Genomic DNA, 25962 nt, shown 5'->3' with positions numbered 1-25962 from the left:
CACTCCCGGCCCCCTCCTCCGGTAAAGTTTTTCAATTCCAATCGGCCGCATTGCATTGTATAGCCGCAGGGGGTGCCGCGGTGAAGAGCGAACAAGTGCTCTCATAGTAACGCGGGGCCTGTACCAGGAAATGTGACATCACTTCCTGGCGGCCAGCGTTACTAGGCAACGCTCGCCGCCTCTTCACCACAGCTTACCCCGCGGCTACGCGATGCAATGCGGCCGATTGGAATTGAAAAACTTTACCGGAGGAGGGGGCCGGGAGCGGAGGGTAAGGCCAGGAGCAAAGTATGTAATGGCGGCGGCAAAAGCCGCTGCTTTGACGATCTGAAGATCGTCTTGGGCGTGATCACGATTCTCGGTTTAAAACCGAAAATTGTTCAGCCCTACATGGAACTATGATGTGTGGCAGAGGGGAGGAAGAAATTAGAGGAGACACTCTTAAAAATTCTAGCACTTTGGAAAGTGCTTGGCTAATGTATTTGAATGGGATGGATCACACCAGAGCGATGTGACTTTCTCCCAAACGCAGGTCCTGCAGCATTTCTGTGCTTTTTTGAGGCGATTTAGCCTGAATGTTAAGTATAGGAAAGGGGAAAATCGCTCGGAGAAGCGCTAGAACAGAGCGATTTTTCCATGTCTTTTTGTTATTTTTGTTACAGAAGCTGTTCAGTTCAAGCTCTACTGTAACAAAAAATAAAAAACGCTACACCAAAATGCTTTAAAAATCGCTAGGCACATGCCTAGAATCACTCTGAAAAATCACTTCAAAAAGCACTGAGTGTTTGCATATTACGCTAGCGCTTTTTTTTTTTGGTGTGCACTGGCCTTCCATGGATGCAAATGGTGTTGCTGATTCAAGATACACAGAAAGGAGGTGCTTGAACAAAAATAAGCTGCTTGGCCGAGTTGCATGAAAGAAGTCTTTTTCCCACAATCCTTCAGGGCAAAGGTGAGACGTAGCTCCTCCCAGGAACAGGAACAGACAGCACTTCCCCTATAAAAAAGTCACATGGTTAGTCCACCCGCAGTGCTGTTTCTTCCTGCGTCAGGCAGGTCGGCATCTCCCCTCTGGGTGAAGCCTGTGTGCTGGGCTGCAGGTGGATCCTTCTGGGTGGCTGAGACTGTGGTACTGAGGCAGTCTGGCCATGCGCCCCAGGCTGGATCTTTACTGGGGTTTGCCTACCTTTCTCTCCCGCTGCCAGGGAGAGCAAGTGTGGAAGGCGTGGGTTTCCCTTGGCGGCCTTGCGGCAGAGGAGCAGGACGGAGGTAAGCCAGTGGCCATGTGCAGCGTGGAGCGCATTGCGGCCATTAGGACGCTTGGCCGCGTCCGGATGCGTAATTTCCGGCGGGTATGCCGGATGTAGCAATTTGTAGAGCTGGTTCATTACTCCTTCTGAACCTCCGTCCGCCCCTCATCCAATTGTGGCAGGCCGGATATGTTTTAAAAGGGAGGCTGCGCAGGCCTGTTTGCACTGTTGCTCAGAGGGAGTTTGGTCCTGCGCTGGACATGAAAGTTTGGAGACATGTCAGACGCTGAGAGGATTGAGAGCAACCAGGCCGCCCAGAAGGTGAGATAATGGCTTCTCTTTCTGGGCTAAATGTGCTAAAGCTGTACAGAGTTACATGCCTTGTTGGTTTTGTTTGTTTGCAGGCCAAAACTGAGGCTGCTGCTAAATCTGCTGAGGCTGCTGCTGCAGATAAGCATAGGCTCCCTCCTAATTATAAGAGATGCCCTTGTGCAATTTTAAGCTAATGTTGCCCTATGCAAAGACTCTGTCAGTTGTGCATAGAGAGGGTTATGAGGGAGGAGCCTGGTCACTCTGTTCAGAATACATTGAGATCCTTTAGAGAGGAGATTAATGCTTCATTGGAATCAATTAAGTCCTCATTATTGAATGCTAATCCATCTACTTCTCAGGTTGCTGTATCTGGAGTATCTGTGACTGAGGTTGATGTTAGTCAGGCTGAGTTTGCAGCTAGTTCTGAGGATTCAGACATTAGAGAAATAAAATCTGAGTCTGTTCCAAAGTTTAAATTCCGTATTGAGGATACGGAGGCATTGATTGCTGCCATTACTCTTTTGGAGTTGAGTAAGGATGTGGTAGCTAATTTGTCTATTCATGATCAATTATGCAAAGCTAAAGGATCCACTTGATAAAGTGGATGCTTATTTGAAGAGGTCTTTGGAGGCTAGTGTGGCTATGTTTAGGCTGGCTGTTGCCTCTACATGTATGGTCAGAGCTTTGGAGCTGTGGATTAATCAGCTCAGAGCTAATGTACTGGCTGGTGCACCTGTTGAGCATTTATTGAATTCTATTGCGATTCTCATTAAATCTGCTGCATATTTAGCTGATTCCTCTACTGAGGCAATTAGGTTTACACCCACTGCTGAAATTAATGATCAGCTTTGGAAAGTACATCGAACAAAAAGAAAAAAAATTTCCTAAAAAGAAAAAAGCTGTTGCAACTAAAGTTTTTTTTGTGTGATCAAAAAGATGCCTCTAAAGATCAGAGAAAAGGCAGAAAGTGGACTTCTGACAAGTCCGGGGAAAAGGGGTTTTAAATATAAAGCTCCGAAGACCCAGTCAAAATCCCGATGACTCGTGTCAGGCGGTGGGGGGAGGCTATGATGCTTCTCTCTCAGGTGGGCAAAAGGGGTAAAAAGCCTATTTATTTGCCGAACAATAAAGTTTGGTTACCAAATATTTTGCGCTCCATCCATCATCAAAATTTGTGGTCTCAAAGGCCCCAGGAGATCCCACTCTGTTTCCAGAAATTTTGAGTATATTGCAAAACATGCTAAAACAGAATGTATTTTATCTTGTGCCAGATCAAACAATCTGAAACAGTCTGTATGCATGTTGGATTATTAGGGCTCTGTACAAATTAACAAACTGACACATCATTGCATTCCAGCGGTGTGTAGCTTCTAAGAGTAACAATGGTTAATTTGCATATATTCAGCAGTGATGCTCTGGGAGACATCTCAAGCTCACTCCAACCTGAATTATTGCAAATTCTTTCTGTTTTAAGAAAGCAAACTTTTTTGCTTTTCTTAGCATTTTAGTAAGAGGGCTTTTAGGACCATTGTAGCCTCTTACACACTCTGAGTTCTGGGTCACCATGAGCTTGCTGGTTAGTCTGTATCCTGTGCCAGTAAAGGAACAAAAGCAAAGCTTCTGTTTCACTATTTTTGTAGTAAAAAGTCGTCGGGCAAGTTCCGCCTGATTCTGAACCTAAAAAGACTTAACCTGTTATGACACAGAAAAAGTTCGGATGGAATCCATTTTTTCAGTAAAGGAGCTACTGTTTCCAGGGCCCTTTATGGCATCTCTCGATCTAAGAGATGCATATTGGCATTCACCAAAAATCGCAAAAATTCCTAAAATTTGCAGTTGGAGTAAATAGGAGGGTAGAACACTACCAGTTTGTTTGCCTTTCGTTTGGGATCACTTCTGCCCCAAGAGTGTTCACAAAGATGCTGGGAGAAGTATTGATTCCGTTAAGAGAGCAGTCGATTTTAATCATTCCATGTTTAGACGACTTGCTTATTCTCGGAAGTTCAGCAGATCAACTGACAAACCATTTAAATCTGGTATCGGAACATCTCCGATCCCTAGGTTGGATTATCAACCTAGAGAAGTACTCTTTGATTCCAAGTCAGAAAACACCTTTTCTAGGCATGCTAGTGGATTCATTAAAACAGAGGATTTTCTTTCCTCCGGAAAATATCCTAAAGATAAATTTGGCAGTGAAATCATTAGAGGGAAGACAAGGTTTCCCTAAGGATGATTTTGTCTGTGCTGGGATTGATGTCATCCACAATGGTGGCAGTACCCTGGGCACTGGCACATATCGGGAAGTTGCAGAGTTTCCTTCTAGGAAATTGGGACGGTCGTCCATAAACATAAGATTTCAAAGTCACAATTCCTCAAACTGTGGTGTTGTCTCTGCAGTGGTGGTTGGAGGAATCCAACCTTGTGAAGGGAAGGCTTTGGAAGGAGCCTGTAGACAAGGTAATTACTACGGATGCAAGCGCTTGGGGCTGGAGAGCTCGTATAGCTCACAGAGCCTTTCAAGGGAAGTGGACAGAACTGGAGTCTGAGGTCATCCAACTGGAGGGAATTAAGGGCGGTAAAGCGGGCCTTATTTCAGGCGCGATCGATACTGTCTCAGTCCAATGTTCTGATCCACTCTGACAATGTTACAGCAGAAGCGTTTTGTCAACAAACAGGGAGGCACGAGATCCCTGTTGTTGCAAGAAGAAGTGGAGGAGATCTTGTCCTGGGCAGAAAAGAATGTGTTATCCTTGAGAGCAGTTCGTCTCGAGGGAACACTCAATATAGAGGCAGACAAACTGAGCAGAAGCAGGATTCTGTCATCAGAGTGGTCACTAAACAGAGAGAGGTGTTCCCAGACATCACAAAACGATGGGGAACACAGTCAATCGATCTGTTCACAACAGAAGACCATGCCCAGATTCAGAGTTTCTTCTCCCTCAATCCAAGAAAGCATATATCTGGGGGTGACTGCATTCATTCAGGAGTGGAAATTTCCACTTCGGTATGCATTTCCTCCTCTCAATTTGATTCCGGCAGTTATCAGCAAGAGGTTGTCAAAATCGGATGATTTTGATTGCACCTTAGGGGACCCTTGGAGACTTCCTTGCAAACCAGATCTGCTGCTGCAAGGGAACCTGTGGCATCCACATCCAGGCAGATTGAATTCGTCAGTCTGGATCCTTACTCAAAAAAATTGGGAGTATCTGACAAGGCAGCCTCTACATTGATTGGTATCCGTAAAGAAGTTACTAGGAAGATCTACTTGAAATACTGGAAAACTTTCCATCTTTGGCTGTCCGGCTTTAAGTTTGATAGCCTGTCAGTTCCAGCAGTCCTGGATTTTCTTCAGGAGGGTTGGGATAAAAATGTTTCTGTAAGTACGCTTAAAGTGCAGATTGCTGCTTTATCTGCTTTTTCAGTTATCCCCTTGTCGTCCTCTCCTTTTGATAGTGAGGTTTCTGAAGGCTTTTTCTAGGAAACTGCCAGTTTATAAACCATACGTTTGGGATTATCAGGGGTTTTAAAGGGACTGTCCAAAGGTTCCTTAGAGCCTCTTAAAGAGACTCTGTAACATGAAAAAGATCCCCTGGGGGGTACTCACCTCGGGTGGGGGAAGCCTCCGGATCCTAATGAGGCTTCCCACGCCGTCCTCTGTCCCACGGGGGTCTCGCTGCAGCCCTCTGAACAGCCGGCGACAGGCCCGACTGTAATTTCAATATTTACCTTTGCTGGCTCCAGCGGGGGCGCTGTGGCTGCTTTCCTCTCCGAACTACACGGAAATACCCGATCTCAGTCGGGCCCGCTCTACTGCGCAGGCGCCGGAAACTTGCGCCTGCGCAGTAGAGCAGACCCGACGGCGATCGGGTATTTCCGTGTAGTTCGGAGCCGACAGCCGTCAGAGCGCCTGCGCAGGAGCCAGGAAGGTAAACATTACGTCACGGCTGCACGGAGGGCTGCAGCGAGACCCCCGTGGGACAGAGGATGGCGTGGGAAGCCTCATTAAGATCCGGAGGCTTCCCCCACCCGAGGTGAGTACCCCCCAGGGGATTTTTTGAGGTTACAGATCCTCTTTAAGGACAGTTCTTTTAGATATCTTACATTAAAAACAGTATTTTTTAGTAGTCATCACTACAGCCAGAAGGGTCAGTGAGCTACAAGCTTTGTCTATGGATAGTCCTTACTTTCAGGATACATTAGGGTTACAGACATATCCAGAGTTTTGTCCGAAGGCTATGTCTAGGTTTCACAGGTCGCATGATATTATTTTGCCTACTTTCTGTGTGAATCCAAAGTGTGGAATAGAGAGGATTTTTCACTCGTTAGATTTGTTCTGGAATATTGAACAGAATTTCAGATGTCAGGAAGACAGATTCTTTGTTTTATTTTCAGGGAAAACTGTAGGTCAGAGAGCTTCTAAATCTACTATAGCTAATTGGATTAGGTTAGCTATTATAGAAGCTTACAGAGTTATGGAAGTGAGGCTCCTGCCTCATTTAGAGTGCATTCTACTAGAGCTAGGGCAGCTTCTTGGGCTAATAATGCAAGGGCTTCGTCTGAGCAAATATGTAAGGCAGCAACGTGGTCAAGCTTTTCTACGTTCATCCGTCATTACCGAATTGATGCAATGTCTGCACACGACCAAGCGTTTGGTAGAAAGGTTCTCCAAGCAGTGGTCCCACCCTGAGGTTGTATTACTTGTTAATTGTCTCACCTTTGCCCTGAAGGATTGTGGGAAAAAAGCAAAGTTAGTACCTGCTAACGTTGTTTTGAACAATCCTTCAGGGCAATGATCCCACCCGGGTGTTAATTGTCTGTGTCTGATAGTTGCACGGTTATGGGTTAGTGGAATGTTCACCTGTCGGTACTTGGCTAAACGCACTGAGAGTGGACTAACCATGTGACTTTTTTTATAGGGGAAGTGCTGTCTGTTCCTGTTCCTGGGAGGAGCTACGTCTCACCTTTGCCCTGAAGGATTGTTCAAAACAACGTTAGCAGGTACTAACTTTGCTTTTTTACTGTGCCAACATTACAAAACAGCCCACAAGCAGTATATCAAATAGGAGGGGCACTTGTCCCGTCTCGGTGAATAAGCATTTCTAATGAGGTAATTTAGTGTGTGCATGAAAAAAGATAGAGAGGAGTAGACCGAGCACTGTCCTGTTAACAGCATTTATTAACAGCATGCAGCCATATATGACATGTGGTGATGAGCGAGAAGCATTACATCAAACCTGTCAGATGTCTTGCATCAATACAATCATGAATGCATCCAGTGAGACTTGCGTGGAGGGACATGGTGACCAGGGAAGAGGATGTGCACAACAGCCGTTTCTCACTCTGTAGCGCTTGCTCACGTGCGTATCCGGGCGAATGACGACGCTTCTGGGTCTCGGAGATCAAGGCTCGCGACCCCGCCCACAGCGCGCGTCATTGGTCCGTGAGTTGAAGTTACAGGAAGTGTAAAGTATCGGAAGTGGAAGGACGTCAGTACTGGCGGAAGTTGATGGACAGAAAGTCCGTACAGGCGCAAGTGCTGGTGGAAGTGTTGCTTCAAAGTGAAAATTAAATAAACAAAAAGGGGTTGGTGTAACTTAGTGATTGTAGGGTTAACCCTTAAGTGTCAGTGACATGAGTGAAGGCATTATTACCTTGAGTGAAACTAATTATTTTTGATTGTATTGATGCAAGACGTCTGACAGGTTTGATGTAATGCTTCTCGCTCCTCACCACATGTCATAAATGGCTGCATGCTGTTAATAAATGCTGTTAACAGGACAGTGCCCGGTCTACTCCTCTCTATGTTTTTTGTATCACTTGGAACTTTCTTCCGTGTGCCTACTACCGTGAGCACATCGCTGTGCATATTGAACTGCAGCCAGAAGTGAGGACCTGTGAGCAAGACAGCATATGTTTGCAGTAGGCACCAGCACCATCTTTCCTTCTATTTTCTACAAGGTGTGTGTGTGTGTGTGTGTGTGTGTGTGTGTGTGTGTGTGTGTGTGTGTGTGTGTGTGTGTGTGTGTGTGTGTGTGTGTGTGTGTGTGTGTGTGTGTGTGTGTGTGTGTGTGTGTGTGTGTGTGTGTGTGTGTGTGTGTGTGTGTGTGTGTGTGTGTGTGTGTGTGTGTGTGTGTGTGTGTGTGTGTGTGTGTGTTTAGATGGCTATATAAGCCTGCACCTATTCAGTAGGAGAACTTGGGCTAGTCTCCCTAGCACTGCTACTGCCTATAGAGTGCGTCCTAGTGGCTGCAGCTCTGGTGCTTTGAGTCCGCCAGGAGAAAAGCGCGTAATAAATGTTCTGTGTGTGTGTTGCAAAAGTTTGGGCAATGTTGTTAATTGTCATCATTTTCCTGTATAAATCGACGGTTGTTACGATAAAAAAGGCAGTTAAATATATCATATAGGAGACACACACAGTGATATTTGAGAAGTGAAATTAACCACTTGAGGACCACAGTCTTTTCGCCCCTTAAGGACCAGAGCCTTTTTCTCCATTCAGACCACTGCAGCTTTCACGGTTTATTGCTCGGTCATACAACCTACCACCTAAAGGAATTTTACCTCCTTTTCTTGTCACTAATACAGCTTTCTTTTGCTGCTATTTGATTGCTGCTGCGAGTTTTAGTTTTTATTATATTCATCAAAAAAGACATGAATTTTGGCAAAAAAATGACTTTTTTAACTTGCTGTGCTGACATTTTTCAAATAAAGTAAAATTTCCTATACATTTGAGCGCGAAAGTTATTCTGCTACATGTCTTTGATAAAAAAAAAAAAACAAACATTCAGTGTATATTTATTGGATTGGGTAAAAGTTATAGCGTTTACAAACTATGGTGCCAAAAGTGAATTTTCCCATTTTCAAGCATGTCTGACTTTTCTGCGCACCTGTCAGGTTTCATGAGGGGCTAAAATTCCAGGATAGTACAAATACCCCCCAAATGACCCCATTTTGGAAAGAAGACATCCCAAAGTATTCAGTGAGAGGCATGGTGAGTTCATAGAAGATTTTATTTTTTGTCACAAGTTAGCGGAAAATGACACTTTCTGACAAAAAAAAGAAAAAAAAAAGTTTCCATTTCTTCTAACTTGCGACAAAAAAAAAAAAATGAAATCTGCCACGGACTCACTATGCTCCTCTCTGAATACCTTGAAGTGTCTACTTTCCAAAATGGTAGTAGAAAGCGACAAAAAACACAGGGACACCAGGAGCCCGATATCGTATATTACCGTAAATAAGGATGGTCTAAGTGTAATAGTAGGTAATATACTCACAAGTGTGGGTTGCCACAAATAGAGCAACCACCTTTAGTGCATGTGGAGAAGGACCGTCTCCACTCGGCCTTTATTGGTCGCAGCTCCTAGAAAAAAGCGTCCTACCAAGATGTAGAGGCGCAGCCCCTAGCGAAGTAGTTAGGGTTACACGTAATGGATTACAAGTGGAAGGAGGCGCCCAAGGATATATGTAAGTCCTTAATTACTAATTGCTATATATGATCATTTGATCGGGTAAGAAGAGAATACTCTTACCTGTAGTAACAGTAGAGGACCATTGGTATAAAATTGAAATAATTTATTGAATAAGATAAGCTTAGCACCTTGACAACGCGTTTCGCGACACAGTCGCTTCTTCAGGTCATGTAAAGTGCTATAAAAGAACAAGGGATGGCTGTCAGACTAAAAACACATCTCTAGGTAAGCAATGCGTATTATATATACACAACGTGAATAATCCATAAAATATTATATTATAACATTGTATAGACAATTAAATATAATTACATATGTCTACGTAAAAAACATAAACAGGGAGGGAAGTAACAGCAAAAACATAATTAATAAACAAGTCCCCCCATGGCAACAATGGTCTAATAAAACAAGTGAAAATTCCATAATGGTTATAATGTTTGACCAGTAGGTGGCAATGTAGATCAAAAAGTGTAAGCAACCTCAGTGGTTGGGACCATATATATAGATATATACACATGTATATACAGCCTAAAATGTCATAAAATTAGTAACTGATAGTACCTGTATCCAGGAGCGGGGGCACCACTACGTGAACCATAAAGTTAAGATATAATAAAAACAATGAAATGTAGTGGTATGTATATATGTAAATGCACCACATACATATATATGCGTATATGCATAAAACCCTACCCACTCTTATAGTAGCTACGAGAATAGAACAACAACAGTAAAACTAAGTAGAAGTAAAGGTAAATGGGGGCCCCTCTGATGCACGGAGTATATAGAGGAAGGAATATAAAAGCTTATGTGGTCCAAATTAGACCAATCGTGTGAGGAATCATAAACTATTAAGGGAAAGCAAAAAGATAGGTGAGGTAGGCAGATATAACAGGGACTTACCAATAAAGTTATGGGAGAGTAGTCTGGGCGCCATAGCTGTCAGGCTGCCGGCATAGTTTAAAAATCCTACGGGGATAGAAGGAAGGGCCACTGTGCGGGTCCACGTGACGTCCGGGGGCAGGACAGAGGTGTCAGGAATTGCTGCCTAGTAGCGCTGTGCTTAGGCAGCGTAAGATGTTAGGAAGGAGATAAGTGTATGCTCAGCGTCATGTCCGGGGGCAGGTCTGTGATGTCAGAAAGAGCTGCCCCGAGACGCTGTGTAAGGGCAGCATAAGATGTTAAAGGTGAAACCAGCCCTGGCTGGAAATTGTGTGTCAGCGGGAGGGGTGTAGTGGGATGGGGACCAGAAGGGAGGAGGGAGGGGAAACGTAGCTAAAAATAACCACGGGGCGGGGGCCAATTGCGGGACAAAAGAGTATAACCATCTAAACAGTGTAAAGGCAGGGGAAGAGGATAGTAATCCAGAACCCTGCTGGTTATGGAAAAAATACAGCTGATGATAAAGCTGTATAGCAATTAGCCAAGCCTATGAAGTATATGCATAAGATACTAATATATCCTATTTAGCCAGAGAATAGAATGTAGAGGGGTGTGGGTGCATGCTCTCTAAAACGAAGGAGTAGAATGTAACTGCACAGATCTCAGAGACCCCAGATGTGAACACTGGCCACAGAGTAGGAAGAAACTAAAATTGATAATGTATATATAATGAGTTGTAACTGTAAATGGGGTAAGATAAAAAACAAAAATTATAAATGAGTCCAAAAATATTGCATTGATAACAATGACAGATATATCCCATAATTATAACATTAGAAACTAGCCTGATACCTGATATACCTGTGTGTGTGTAGCATACCGGAATGAAATGCTGTCAGCTTGTGACTGATTATCATTCACCTGTGTGGGAATCTGCATGTCTGCTCCCATTGGATGACCTCAGTATAAAGATCTGCTTCCTGCAGGGTTTCCTTGGGTTTTCATAGCTTCAGTGTAAGCCAGTCTTGCTGTCGCTTTAGCCCCCGATCGTGTTTCTTGTTATAAAGATACTTTGCTGGTCTTTGCATCATATATTGGTTCATTGCCAATATATATGCATACCAGCACGTTTATTATTTTCCTTGTATTTGTGTTACGTGATACATCAGTGTCGCTGATGTATACGTACACGAACTGTTTATATCCTGTGTGCAGTTAGTCAGCTTTCCAGCACGTTTTGGTAGGTTGCGCGTACCGTGACCACCCGTGCTGAGGTAGTTACCCTGCTCCTGGTTCTGTTTGTGGATTGCGTTCATCTCTGCGAAGAGATAACGAATCCTTCTGAATCCTGTTCTGTTACTGTTTGTGGATTGCGTTCATCTCTGCGAAGAGATAACGAATCCTTCTGAATCCTGTTCTGTTACCGTTTGTGGATTGCGTTCATCTCTGCGAAGAGATAGCGAATCCTTCTGAGTCCTGTTCCCTGTATTACTCCATTCCTAGTCAGCGTTCCTGCTTATGTCATATATCGGTTCATTGCCGATATATACATATGTTAGTCAGACGTTACAAATAGTTTCATTGATAGCTGTAATTGTAATGCGCTAGGAAAACATACTTATTGTATATTTATCTGTGTTACGTTCTTCTATCTTAATCCTGCTATTTTCTGACTATCCTGTCCTGTCTTTGTGAGGCACGCCATCGCCGCATCGCATTGGCTGCCTCATTCCAGTCTGTCTGGTTTTGGACGCTTGCTGTCGCTGAGTAGCCGCTAGCTAGCAAGCGTTCATTCTGTCTACCTGTCCTGATCTCCTCAGTTCTGGTTTATGCGCTCAGCGCTACTTTGCGCTGAGACGTTATAACGAAAGCATTGTTTGTGGCTGTCAGATCTGCACCGGCTCTGTGCGCCACAATCTCCTATTGGAGTCAGTCCTCCCCTCCACTATACTAGGGATAGCCTGTTTCCTGGTGCTAGTGTGTGTACCTCCTCCACGTCAGCTCATGCGTTGCATGCTGACTGTGGAGAATACACCACCAAGCCTTACACATATATAGCAATTAGTAATTAAGGACTTACATATATCCTTGGGCGCCTCCTTCCACTTGTAATCCATTACTTTCCAAAATGGGGTCATTTGTGGGGTGTGTTCACTGTCCTGGCATTTTGGGGGGTGCCTAATTGTAAGCACCCCTGTAAAGCCTAAAGATGCTCATTGGACTTTTGGCCCCTTAGCGCAGTTAGGCTGCAAAAAATTGCCACACATGTGGTATTGCCGTACTCAGGAGAAGTAGTATAATGTGTTTTGGGGTGTATTTTTACCAGGGCTGTGGAGTCGGTCCAAAAATCCACCGACTCCGACTCCGACTCCTCAGTTTAGGATTCCACCGACTCCGACTCCGACTCCACGACTCCGACTCCTCTAATTTGCATATTACAATTTTGTTGATTAAAAGTATGTAACATGAAATTCGTCTCTTAGCTGCCAACGCTTAGGAATTTTACAAGACAACTGAAGTGAGAAGGATATGTAGACTACTATATTTATTCCCTTTAGACTAAAACTAGTACTTGGTAAGAGTACTTGTAAAAGGTACAAACCGGAACAAAGAACATCTATCAGGCCCTAGGCAATGTAAGTGTGGGTACATGTAAGAATGATGTGCAGGTACTCTGCAGGGGAATGAGGAGATTGTAAACAAGACAACACCTCTGTGTTCAATGTGCACAGCATTCTCAGTGGATTCCCTGCAGCTCTGTGGGGAGTGCATATGTAGAGTATAGTACTACTGTGTAACAAAGTAAACCTGAGACAGATGAAATTAAAGTTTTATATATACCTGGGGCTTCCTCCAGCCGCCTTCAGGATAATCAGTCCCTCGTTGTACTCCTCCACCACCTGGATCTTCTGCTATGAGTCCAGGTACTTGAGCCAGTCAGGCGTAGTGCGCATGTACACACTCCGCCGCCAGGAGCATGCTACACCTGTGCAGCACTATTGCGCAGGTGCAGAATGTTCCTGGCTGTGGGAGCGGCATGCGGCTGGACTGCGCTGACTGGCTGAATTACCAGGACTCATAGCAGAAGATTCGGGTGGTGGAGGACAGCGAGGGACTGATTAGCCTGAAGGGGGCTGGAGGAAGCCCCAGGTATGTATAAAACTTTACTTTTCATCCGTCTCAGTTACCCTTTAATTTGTAGTCACCAAACCAAATTTTAATAACATATCAAATTATTTGATTTCATCAGCAAAGGGAGTGCATAAATCAGCATCAATGCGGAATTATTTCCATCTCGTTGACCATCTCTATTAGTGACATGGCTACACATCAGGCTTTATTCTTACAGCATAGATGTTATTTAGTATATATAAGAGATTCCTGTGTGCACATCATATATACAGTCACAATCAGATATGTATATCTGACCTTAAAAATACGGGGACTGCTTTATTGAAGCAGCACAAGTAACTAATTTTGATTGGTTCATTTCATTTTTGTAGACAAAGCACAGCTTTTACTGTATATATACTGTATATATACATTATTTTTAATGACTATTATCTGAGAAATAGAACATTTTATCATATTTTCTATTTTAATTACAGTTACAAATTCATTAGGAGTCGGAGTCGGTGCATTTTTTCCCGACTCCGACTCCGACTCCAGGCACCCAAAATTGCCCGACTCCACGACTCCGACTCCACGACTCCGACTCCACAGCCCTGATTTTTTACACATACCCATGCTGGGTGGGAGAAATATCTCCGTAAATGACAATTGTTTTATTTTTTTTACACACAATTGTCTATTTATAGAGATATTTCTCCCACTCAGCATGGGTATGTGGAAAAATACACCCCAAAACACATTATACTACTTCTCCTGAGTACTGCGATACCACATGTGTGGCACTTTTTTGCACCCTAACTGCGCTAAGGGGCCCAAAGTTCAATGAGTACCTTTAGGATTTCACAGGTCATTTTGAGAAATTTCGTTTCAAGACTACTCCTCACGGTTTAGGGCCCCTAAAATGCCAGGACAGTATAGGAACCCCACAAATTACCCCATTTTAGAAAGAATACACCCCAAGGTATTCCGTTAGGAGGATGGTGAGTTCATAGAAGATTTTTTTTTTTGTCACAAGTTAGCGGAAATTGATTTTAATTGTTTTTTTTCACAAAGTGTCATTTTCCGCTAACTTGTGACAAAAAATAAAATCTTCTATGAACTCACCATACTCTTAACGGAATACCTTGGGGTGTCTTCTTTCTAAAATGGGGTCATTTGTGGGGTTCCTATACTGCCCTGGCATTTTAGGGGCCCTAAACCGTGAGGAGTAGTCTTGAAACCAAATGTCGCAAAATGACCTGTGAAATCCTAAAGGTACTCATTGGACTTTGGGCCTCTTAGCACAGTTAGGCTGCAAAAAAGTGTCACACATGTGGTATCGCCGTACTCAGAAGAAGTAGTATAATGTGTTTTGTGGTGTATTTTTACATATAACCATGCTGGGTGGGAGAAATATCTCTGTAAATGACACATTTTTGATTTTTTTTACACACAATTGTCCATTTACAGAGAGATTTCTCCCACCCAGCATGGGTATGTGTAAAAATACACCACAAAACACATTATACTACTTCTCCTGAGTATGGCGATACCACATGTGTGACACTTTTTTGCAGCCTAGGTGCGCTAAGGGGCCCAACGTCCTATTCACAGGTCATTTTGAGGCATTTGTTTTCTAGACTACTCCTCACGGTTTAGGGCCCCTAAAATGCCAGGGCAGTATAGGAACCCCACAAGTTTTATACCATTTTAGAAAGAAGACACCCCAAGGTATTCCGTTAGGGGTATGGTGAGTTCATAGAAGATTTTATTTTTTGTCACGAGTTAGTGAAAAATGACACTTTGTGAAAAAAACAATAAAAATCCAATTTCCGCTAACTTTTGACAAAAAATAAAATCTTCTATGAACTCATCATACACCTAACAGAATACCTTGGGGTGTCTTCTTTCTAAAATGGGGTCACTTGTGGGGTTCCTATACTGCCCTGGCATTTTACGGGCCCAAAACTGTGAGTAGTCTGGAAACCAAATTTCTCAAAATGACTGTTCAGGGGTATAAGCATCTGCAAATTTTGATGACAGGTGGTCTATGAGGGGGCAAATTTTGTGGAACCGGTCATAAGCAGGGTGGCCTCTTAGATGACAGGATGTTTTGGGCCTGATCTGATGGATAGGAGTGCTAGGGGGGTGACAGGAGGTGATTGATGCATGTCTCAGGGGGCGGTTAGAGGGGAAAATAGATGCAATTAATGCACTGGGGAGGTGATCGGAAGGGGGTCTAAGGGGGATCTGAGGGTTTGGCCGAGTGATCAGGAGCCCACACAGGGCAAATTAGGGCCTGATCTGATGGGTAGGTGTGCTAGGGGGTGACAGGAGGTGATTGATGGGTGTCTCAAGGTGTGATTAGAGGGGGGAAATAGATGCAAGCAATGCACTAGCGAGGTGATCAGGGCTGGGGTCTGAGGACGTTCTGAGGTGTGGGCGGGTGATTGGGTGCCCGCAAGGGGCAGATTAGGGTCTAATCTGATGGGTAACCGTGACAGGTGGTGATAGGGGGTGATTGATGGGTAATTAGTGGGTGTTTAGAGGAGAGAAGAGATGTAAACACTGCACTTGGGAGGTGATCTGATGTCGGATCTGCGGGCGATCTATTGGTGTGGGTGGGTGATCAGATTGCCCGCAAGGGGCAGGTTAGGGGCTGATTGATGGGTGGCAGTGACAGGGGGTGATTGATGGGTGGCAGTGACAGGGGGTGATTGATAGGTGATTGACAGGTGATCAGTGGGTTATTACAGGGAATAACAGATGTAAATATTGCACTGGTGAATTGATAAGGGGGGGTCTGAGGGCAATCTGAGCGTGTGGGCGGGTGATTGGGTGCCCGCAAGGGGTAGATTAGGGTCTAATCTGATGGGTAACAGTGACAGGTGGTGATAGGGGGTGATTGATGGGTAATTAGTGGGTGTTTAGAGGAGAGAAGAGATGTATACACTGCACTTGGGAGGTGATCTGATGTCGGATCTGCGGGCGATCTATTGGTGTGGGTGGGTGATCAGATTGCCCGCAAGGGGCAGGTTAGGGGCTGATTGATTGGTGGCAGTGACGGGGGTGATTGATGGGTGGCAGTGACAGGGGGTGATTGATAGGCGATTGACAGGTGATCAGTGGGTTATTACAGGGAATAACAGATGTAAATATTGCACTGGCGAATTGATAAGGGGGGGTCTGAGGGCAGTCTGAGCGTGTGGGCGGGTGATTGGGTGCCTGCAAGGGGTAGATTAGGGTCTAATCTGATGGGTAACAGTGACAGGTGGTGATAGGGAGTGATTGATGGGTGATTGATGGGTAATTAGTGGGTGTTTAGAGGAGAGAAGAGATGTAAACACTGCGCTTGGGAGGTGATCTGATGTCGGATCTGCGGGCGATCTATTGGTGTGGGTGGGTGATCAGATTGCCCGCAAGGGGCAGGTTAGGGGCTGGTTGATGGGTAGCAGTGACAGGGGGTGATTGACGGGTGATTGACAGGTGAGCAGTGGGGATCGATGCATACAGTACACGGGGGGGGGGGGGTCTGGGGGAGGGGTCTGGGGAGAATCTGAGGGGTGGGGGGTGATCAGGAGGGGGCAGTGGGCAGGGGGGGGGGGGGATAAAAAAAAGCGTTGACAGATAGTGACAGGGAGTGATTGATGGGTGATTAGGGGGGTGACTGGGTGCAAACAGTGGTCTGGGGGGTGGCCAGGGGGGGGTCTGAGGGGTGCTGTGGGCGATCAGGGGGCAGGGGGGGGGGGGAAATCAGCGTGCTTGGGTGCAGACTAGGGTGGCTGCAGCCTGCCCTGGTGGTCCCTCGGACACTGGGACCACCAGGGCAGGAGGCAGCCAGTATAATAGGCTTTGTATACATTACAAAGCCTATTATACATACGTGCAGCGGCGATCCGGGTGCTAGTAACCTGCCGGCGCTTCCGAACGGCCGGCGGGTTACTACGAGCGGTGGGCGGATCGAGTCCCCGGGTGCTGATCGCGTCACGAATGACGCGATCGCCGCATAGCCACTCCCGCAGCCACCCCCGCCGATGGGCGTATTGCGGTCGTTTGGGCCCGGACTTTGCCGCCGCCCATCGGCTGGGGCGGTCCTCAAGTGGTTAAGTTTATTGGATTTACAGAAAGTGTGCAATAATTGTTTAAACAAAATTAGTCAGGTGCATAAATTTGGGCACCACAAAAAAATAAATGAAATCAATATTTAGTAGATCCTTCTTTTGCAGAAATTACAGCCTCTAAATTCTTCCTGTAGATTCCAATGAGAGTCTGGATTCTGGTTGTAGGTATTTTGGACCATTCCTCTTTACAAAACATCTCTAGTTCATTCATGTTTGATGGTTTTCGAGCATGGACAGCGCTCTTTAACTCACACCACAGATTTTCAGTTATATTCAGGTCTGAGGACTGAGATGGTCATTCCAGAACATTGTACTTGTTCCTCTGCATGAATGCCTTAGTGGATTTTGAGCAGTGTTTAGGGTCGTTGTCTTCTTGAAAGATCCAGCCCCGACACAGCTTCAGCTTTGTCACTGATTCCTGGACATTGGTCTCCAGAATCTGCTGATACTGAGTGGAATCCATGCGTCCCTCAACTTTGACAAGATTCCCAGTCTCTGAACTGGCCACACAGCCCCACAGTATGATGGAACCACCACCATATTTTACTGTAGGTAGCAGGTTTTTCTGCTTGACTCCCCTGCAGGTGAACCGCCTGTCAAGGGTACAGGAAGCACAAGATGCAATTAAATAGCCACATCCTCCTACCTATCCTTAGTCCTTTCCTGTCCCCTGGACAGACTGGATGCAATTTCTGGATCATCTGGGGGTCCAAGGGTAAGGCCAGCCTGTCCCTGCCTGCCTGCTTGAGTTCCTAGACTGAGACTCCGCATGGCGATCCTCTGTGTGGAGGGTCTGGGCAAGTGACGGCTGGTTCGGCTGAGACCTTGCAAGTGCCGATGCACCGCTGCAGGTCTCCGAACTCCACCGCGTCCGACGGTGGGCGGCGCTCTACACTGGAGGCACAGGCGGAAGCCGGGGGGCAGGCGGACTTCATGCCTCGTGGGTGCGCCGCAAGCGTCTATTTTTCCACATAGACGCAGCGGCATAGTGTGCTGGTTCAGCGTTCGCTCTGCCGTCCGCCATGGAGGATACCTCTCAGGGCAGGGACACTATGGCGCATATTGACTCTGACCTGACTCTGACCAGGTAAGTTCTTTTTTCTCAGTACTTTTGGGGGCAAAGCTTTTTTTATGTACAGTGGTTTGCACTGACTACCTAATCAGATACAGATATAATCTGAGGCAAACAGATCGAAATCTGATAGCAATCGAAAATAATCAAAAGCAATCAAACGCAATCAAATGCAATCAGAAACAGAGGTCAATCAGAGCCAATCACAGAGTGATTCAGGCGATCAGATGTCAATCAACAGTGCACAGACAATCAGATGTCAATCAGATGCCAATCAGAGCTATTACAGGCAATCAGATGTCAATCACTGCAGCTGTTAGATGCAAAACATTGTAAACAGCAGTCAATCGGTAGTGATCAGTGGGCAATCAGAGACGATCAGATGCCAATCAGAGCTTATTACAGATGATCAAATGTCAATCACACTGCCTGCTGTTTACATTGTTTGGCATCTGACAGCTGCAACCACTGGGCAATCAGACGATCAGATGCCAATCCAAAGACATAGCAACAAAAGCTTGCCTTTAATGACTAGGGGCTTGATTCACAAAGCGGTGCTAACTGTTAGCACGCCTGTGAAAACCCCCTTAGCACGTCTAAACAAGCTTTTCGCGCATAAAACTTTATGCGCGCAAAACTTTATGCGCGTAAAACTTTACGCGCGTACTGCACAGAGCGCAGGGCGCACCGCGCGAAGTGCCCATTATAAGCCTATAGGCTTATTAACACTTTACGCGCGCAAAGTTAGCGCGCGATCTAATTGAGAAATCCAGTGCTAACCTACTTAGCACCCTGGTTAGCGCGTCTAAAGACTTTAGACGTGCTAAGTAGGTTAGCACTGCTTTGTGAATCAAGCCCTAACTGTACAAGATTCCTCTGCAAGCTTTCGAAACTTTAAGTTTCTTCTTCAGGCATGTTTCAAAGCTGGATCAGAACCATACCATCCGATGCCAATCAGAGTAAAAACAGGTGATCAGATGTCAATTGGACCTCAGTCCGACGCCAAAACAATGCTGTGTTTTCAGCCCGCTGCTAATTGGCCGGCGGGTTGAAGACACAGATAGGAGGGGTAAAGTGTCGGGGATGCGCGCGATCCCCAGCAGTATCTGCTCCAGGACTTCACGCCAATTGCTGTGGAGCAGTCGTTAGGCGGTTAACAAAAAAGAAAAAAGTACTGTATAGAGTGCCTTTAAAAAAGAAAGAAAACAACCCAAAAACTTGGAGCTATGTAAAGTTTGTTTTGCCTTCTTGCAACCTGATTGAAGAAGTAAGCTGCTGTTAGTGGCTATAATGTAATCAGACAGTAATGAAAATACTAGATTCATGTGTCTCGTGCTACTGGGGACACCATAAGAAGTGTAGATATAACCTCTACACTGACTTTGTCAACGGTTGAAACTTTATAGGTTTTGATCTTGCTATACTCTGCCCCAAGCAATTTGTTGAAGTGGAATTCAAGAAAAATATTATGCATCAGATTGCTACTGATGAGAATCTCTTGGTAAAAATGTGCTCTCTGGGAGGGAACATTCCTTGTAATTTTGTGTTCCAATGAAATGATTACTGAGCTGTGCAAAAACTAAAGTACAAGGGCTATCAAAGTTGAATTGCAAGCATTGTTGGTCATTTGTTCCCCCTCAATATCCTTCATCAAAAATGTATTTTCCAGTCTCCATTAAGGTTTTTCGAATTTGGTTAAAATTTGATTAAAAGTGTCCCATTATGCTTATGTATACGTTTAAAAGTATTAGTTGCTGCAGGTAAAATAGTGTATATATTAAAGGATTTTTGTTTCCTCATGTGCAAACAGCGATTCAGAAAGTAAAAAAAAATGGTGGCACATCAGTCTGGCAAGTAGATTAACTACTTAAAGGCAGCGCTAATTGAAATTTATGCCCTGTTTGATGGCTAACTGGCTGCCAGGGCGTAATTTCAATAAACCGACGCCACACGTTCTTGCCGCTTTCATCGCTCTCGATGATTTTGCCTCTTCCTCACCGCTGCAGCTCACTTGCTCTGCTGTCTCTATAACGGCAGAGCCCTGTGAGCGGGTCAGGAGCAATGCAAACCAATGGGAGCTGCTTATGTCTATCAACGTAAGCAGCTCCCATTGGTTTACATTGATAGGCAGGGTCAGGAGCAAATGAAAGCGGCTCCTGACTGGCTCACAGGAACTCTGCCGTCATAGAGACAACAGAGTGGGTGACTGAGTTTCCCGGCGTGGACAGCAATTGCGGCACGTATGTGCGGCGATTTGTCGTTACTCCGCCGTCTCTTTTACCAGCCGTCTCTGGCCCTTAAAGGGGCAGAGGCTGCTGGTACTTAAAGCTGGATTGTCACCATAAAAATCAAATTTCAACAGCAACTGGTCTGAGTATATGTGATAAAGATGCTAATCCTGCTTTCAAAACTTTTTCTGCTGTTTTGATTTGGAGTTATCACATACTTGAATAGAACCCGAGGTGGGGTTCTGACATTGCTATCCGCATACAGAGGCTGGGTCTGCCTATACAGCCCAGCCTCTGTTGCTATCCAGATCCCCCCCTGCGCTCTGCTATTCCCCATTAATCACAACTGCGCTGTGCGGGCTGTGTTTACCTCTGTAGTGTCAGTCTCTGCGCTCCCCCGCCTCCTGCATAGCTCCGGTCCCCACCCACGTCCCTTCCCTCCAAACAACGGGGAGGGAAGGGACGCGGGCAGGGACCGGAGCTATGGAGGAGGCGAGGGAGCGGCGAGACTGACAGTACAAAGGTTAAACACAGCCCGCTGCGACACGCAGCGTGTCGACAGCGCGGCTGTCATTTTTGGGGGATAGCAGAGCGCAGGGGGGGGCTTAGGGGAAACCTGGATAGCAACAGAGGCTGGGCAGTATAGGCAGACCCAGCCTCTGTATGCGGATAGCATTATCAGAACCCCACCTCGGGTTCTCTTTAAGGCGCACTGGCCCTTTAGTAGTCAGTGCCAAACAGTTGCATGCTGGGTTTTTTTTTAATCTATAATATATTCCTCCTATTCTATTTATTTCCCTGCCTAGCTGTCTATCTGAAACACTATCCCCTGCTCACTTGTGTTTACAAGCAAGGCTGAGGTGACTCAGCGATTGGAGGAGAAAAAAAAAAAAAGAGCAGAAATGACATCAGGATTTAGCCTAAACTGTGGGCAAAAGACATGGTTCCCACCAGGAACAGAATTCTCTTCCTTTACTATATAACATTTACTGAAATCAAAACGTGGCCAGTACAAAACATGTGTTATGTAAGTAGAGAAGTTTTCCCTGGCATAGTATGGCTAATCCTACTGCTTTAAGTGGTTAAAAATAAAAATTAAAAAAAGAGCCAGCAGCAGTATTTTCTGTAAACTTTTTTTTACTTTTGTGTTCCATTCAACACCATTTGTATGATGCTGCTTAGTGCACTCTATGAATGCTTTATTGTAGTACAATAAAAACCCTGCATATGTTCCTGTTAAATATTGTCATATTTTGTCAATTATTAGAATAAAAAAAAATGTCCTGTTTGTTTGTTTTTTCCCTTCTGTGGGTTGTTCTTGCACTACTTGTTCGGCAAACATCATTTTACAGCTTTTCTGTACTGCTGTGAATTAAGCTTAGCATTTCTTTTTGCATTCAGGATGGCGGCCTAGTGGAAGAGCCCACTAATTCACCATTTTTGCCTTCACCAAGCCTAAAGCTCCCACATCCAAACAGTGCACTCCCTAATGCAGCCCTCAGTGGCATGACACCAGGCCTAAACATCCAGAACTTGAATTCTTCTAGACAGGTAAGGCATGCTACACTGTTGTTTTCTTATATTTTGACATACAGTAAGTTTCTATTATATAAAGACAGTCTAGGTATAAAGAAAATTTCTGATATGACATGTACATCTGTTTATCTGAACATCAAGCGTATTATTTTTTTTTCAACTACTTGTTATGTTTCATCGAAGTTTCCATATTGTCTCTACTTTTACTTGGTCTAATGTCCAGAGTTCAGACGCCAGTGATTAAAGTGGACCTGAACTCTTGCACAGGACAGAAGGAAAACAGAGAAATGCACCCAGTATGTATTTAGAGATTTTAGCCTGTCTAAGGGCTCAGACACACTAAGCCCTTTTCTGAGCGCTTTTTAGCCATCAGCGCTTTCTAAGAGCTTCTTTAAAAAACCCTCCCATTGACTTATATTAAAATCGTGGTTAAATCGTGATCGTGGTAAAATCGTGCGATTTTACAGTGATCACAATTTTATTGCGATCTTAATGTATGTCCATGGGAGAATTAAAAAAAAAAAAAAAAAACTCTCAAAGCGCTGATGGCTAAAAAGTGCTCAAAAAATGCTTATAGTGTGTCTGAGCCCTAATACAACCTGTCTAATTACATGTTGTATTTTGATCTCTCCGGTGTCACCTGACTGCCATGGTAGATAAGCTCGTTTGAAAGCACACAATGTTAATATGTCTGCTTCCATGAAAGCAGAAAGTAGAAACAGTGCAGATTTATTGCAGGATTTGTATCAGCTGTAACAAAGAAATGTTTTTCGTTAAAGGTTATTATGCTCTGGTGTATCTTTTAGAGCAGAGAGGAGGTTTTGAGTTCAGGTCTGCTTTAATAGCTACAGTGCAAAGTACAATTGAGGCTGAACATATAGAGAGCAGTGGATGTTTTTTTTAGTTTTTTTTATGAGGCACAGCTCAGCACCCCAGTCGCTCAGCACCCCAGTCAGAGATCACTATGGTGACTAAATGCAGCAGCCTGGAAATTCCCATTCCCATTCCCACTTGCAGACCACTTCTGAGTGGTATCATTAAACTAAGTTATCATTAAACTAGTTAAACTAACTAATACTTTTTGAATATCGAAGGTATAACACAATATTGGGCTCTCGGTTTTTACCTTTTCTCTTCTTACATGTAGCTGACTATAGCTGGGAACAATGTAACTAGGAAGAGAGTTCTGTCACGGACGATCCGTGAAAAAACGCAATCGATTCAGGAAGAAATCAGAATCTGTTTATTTCGCCAAGTAAGTTTGCACTTAAAAGGAATTTGTCTTGGCAGTTGCTTAACCACTTAAGGACCACAGTCTTTTCACCCCTTAAGGACCAGAGCCTTTTTTTCCATTTAGAAATAAAAGAAAAAAAGTTTCCATTTCTGCTAACTTGTGACAAAAAAAAAAAAAAAATCTGCCACGGACTCACCATGCCCTTCTCTGAATACCTTGAAGTGTCTACTTTCCAAAATGGGGTCATTTGTGGGGTGTGTTTACTGTCCTGGCATTTTGCATAAAATGTAAGCACCCCTGTAAAGCCTAAAGGTGCTTTGGCCCCCTTAGCGCAGTTAGGCTGCAAAAAAGTTCCACACATGTGGTATTGCCGTACTCAGACGAAGTAGAATAATGTGTTTGGGGTGTATTTTTACACATACCCATGCTGGGTGGGAGAAATATCTCTGTAAATGACAATTTAAACAATTTTTTTTTACACACAATTGTCCATTTACAGAGTAATTTCTCCCACCCAGCATGGGTATGTGTAAAAATACACCCCAAAACACATTATACTACTTCTCCTGAGTACAGCGATACCACATGTGTGGCACTTTTTTTGCACCCTAACTGCGCTAAGGGGCCCAAAGTCCAATGAGTACCTTTAGGATTTCACAGGTTATTGAGTTCATATAAGATTTTTTTGTTTGTCACAAGTTAGTGGAAATTGACACTTTGTGAAAAAAAAAACTAACTTGTGACAAAAAATAAAATCTTCTATGAACTCGTCATACACCTAACGGAATACCTTGGGGTGTCTTCTTTCTAAAATGGGGTCACTTGTGGGGTTCCTATACTGCCCTGGCATTTTAGGGGCCCAAAACCGTGAGGAGTAGTCTTGAACCCAAATGTCTCAAAATGACCTGTGAAATCCTAAAGGTACTCATTGGACTTTGGGCCCCTTAGCGCAGTTAGGCTGCAAAAAAGTGCCACACGTGGTACCGCCGTACTCAGAAGAAGTAGTATAATGTGTTTTGTGGTGTATTTTTACATATACCCATGCTGGGTGGGAGAAATATCTCTGTAAATGACAATTTTTTTGATTTTTTTTTTTTACACACAATTGTCCATTTACAGAGATATTTCTCCCACCCAGCATGGGTATGTGTAAAAATGCACCCCAAAACACATTATACTACTTCTCCTGAGTATGGCGATACCACATGTGTGACACTTTTTTGCAGCCTAGGTGTGCTAAGGGGCCCAACGTCCTATTCACAGGTCATTTTGAGGCATTTGGTTTCTAGACTACTCCTCACGGTTTAGGGCCCCTAAAATACCAGGGCAGTATAGGAACCCCACAAGTGACCCCATTTTAGAAAGAAGACACCCCAAGGTATTCAGGTAGGTGTATGGTGAGTTCATAGATTTTATTTTTTGTCACAAGTTAGTGGAAAATGACACTTTGTGAAAAAAACCAATAAAAATCAATTTCCGCTAACTTGTGACAAAAAATAAAATCTTCTATGAACTCGCCATACACCTAACGGAATACCTCGGGGTGTCTTTTTTCTAAAATGGGGTCACTTGTGGGGTTCCTATACTGCCCTGGCATTTTAGGGGCCCTAAACCGTGAGTAGTATGGTAACCAAATGCCTCAAAATGACTGTTCAGGGGTATAAGAATCTGCAAATTTTGATGACAGGTGGTCTATGAGGGGGCGAATTTTGAGGAACCGGTCATAAGCAGGGTGGCCTCTTAGATGACAGGTTGTATTGGCACTGAAGTGCAGAATGTTCTCAAATCGTGACCTGGATATGGCAGCAGAGAACATGGGCATGTGATGTATTGGGTGCGTAGACCAATAAGACCACAATACATTCTTTTTGACTAGACCCATATTAAGGAGAAGGCCCCAAAAAATGTTACGTTTGGAAACTTGGAGTGGTTTCCACCGAAAAGGCTGGGCATGGTAGCTTCTTGGATTGGCGGTTGCGTATTGTGTGGCATAACGGTTGGTCTCAGCCACAATTAAGTTGTAGAGACCAGCAGTGATCAGAAAAAAAAATTCTGTCACTGCGGTGGGGCGGGTGAGGGTTTGGCTGGGTGATCAGAAGCCCACAGAGGGCAGATTAGGGCCTGATCTGATAGATAGGAGTGCTAGGGGGGGTGACAGGAGGTGATTGATGGGTGTCTCAGGGGTGATTAGAGGGGAAAATAGATGCAATCAATGCACTGGGGAGGTGATCGGAAAGGCGGTCTGAGGGGGATCTAAGGGTTTGGCCGAGTGATCAGGAGCCCACACGGAGCAAATTAGGGCCTGAATCTGATGGGTAGGTGTGCTAGGGGGTGACAGGAGGTGATTGATGGGTGTCTCAAGGTGTGATTAGAGGGGGTAATAGATGCAAGCAATGCACTGGTGAGGTGATCAGGGCTGGGGTCTGAGGGTGTGGGCGGGTGATTGGGTGCCCAAGGGGCAGATTAGGGTCTGATCTGATGGGTAGCGGTGACAGGGGGTGATTGATGGGTGATCAGTGGGTGATTAGATGGCAGAACAGATGTAAATAATGCACTTTGAAGGTGATCTGAGGGTGGGTTTGCGGGCGATCTGATGGTGTGGGTTCAGATGCCCGTAAGAGGCAGGTATGGGTCTGATCTGATGGGTGGCAGTGACAGGTGGTGACGGGGTGATTACAGGGGAGAATAGATGTATACAGTACACAGGGGGGGAGGTCTGGGGGGGTCTGAGGTCATTCTGAGGGTGT

At 44.7% G+C, this 25962-nt stretch overlaps 1 protein-coding gene across 1 annotated transcript in view; it reads left to right on the top strand.

Annotated features, from left to right (window-relative positions):
- TNRC6C (trinucleotide repeat containing adaptor 6C) overlaps window positions 1-25962 on the top strand; it is a 353608-nt gene that overhangs the window by 40968 nt on the left and 286678 nt on the right. Inside the window, exon 6 of the mRNA XM_068262142.1 lies at window positions 21847-21996. Within this exon, the coding sequence (XP_068118243.1) occupies window positions 21847-21996 (150 nt within the window). The remainder of the gene's footprint in view (window positions 1-21846; window positions 21997-25962) is intronic.

This window comes from Hyperolius riggenbachi, chromosome 12 (genome assembly GCF_040937935.1).
Source record: "Hyperolius riggenbachi isolate aHypRig1 chromosome 12, aHypRig1.pri, whole genome shotgun sequence".
Classification (NCBI taxonomy): Eukaryota; Metazoa; Chordata; class Amphibia; order Anura; family Hyperoliidae; genus Hyperolius; species Hyperolius riggenbachi.
The sequence above is the reverse complement of the archived record's forward strand: the minus strand, read 5'-3'. Positions and strand labels throughout refer to the sequence as shown.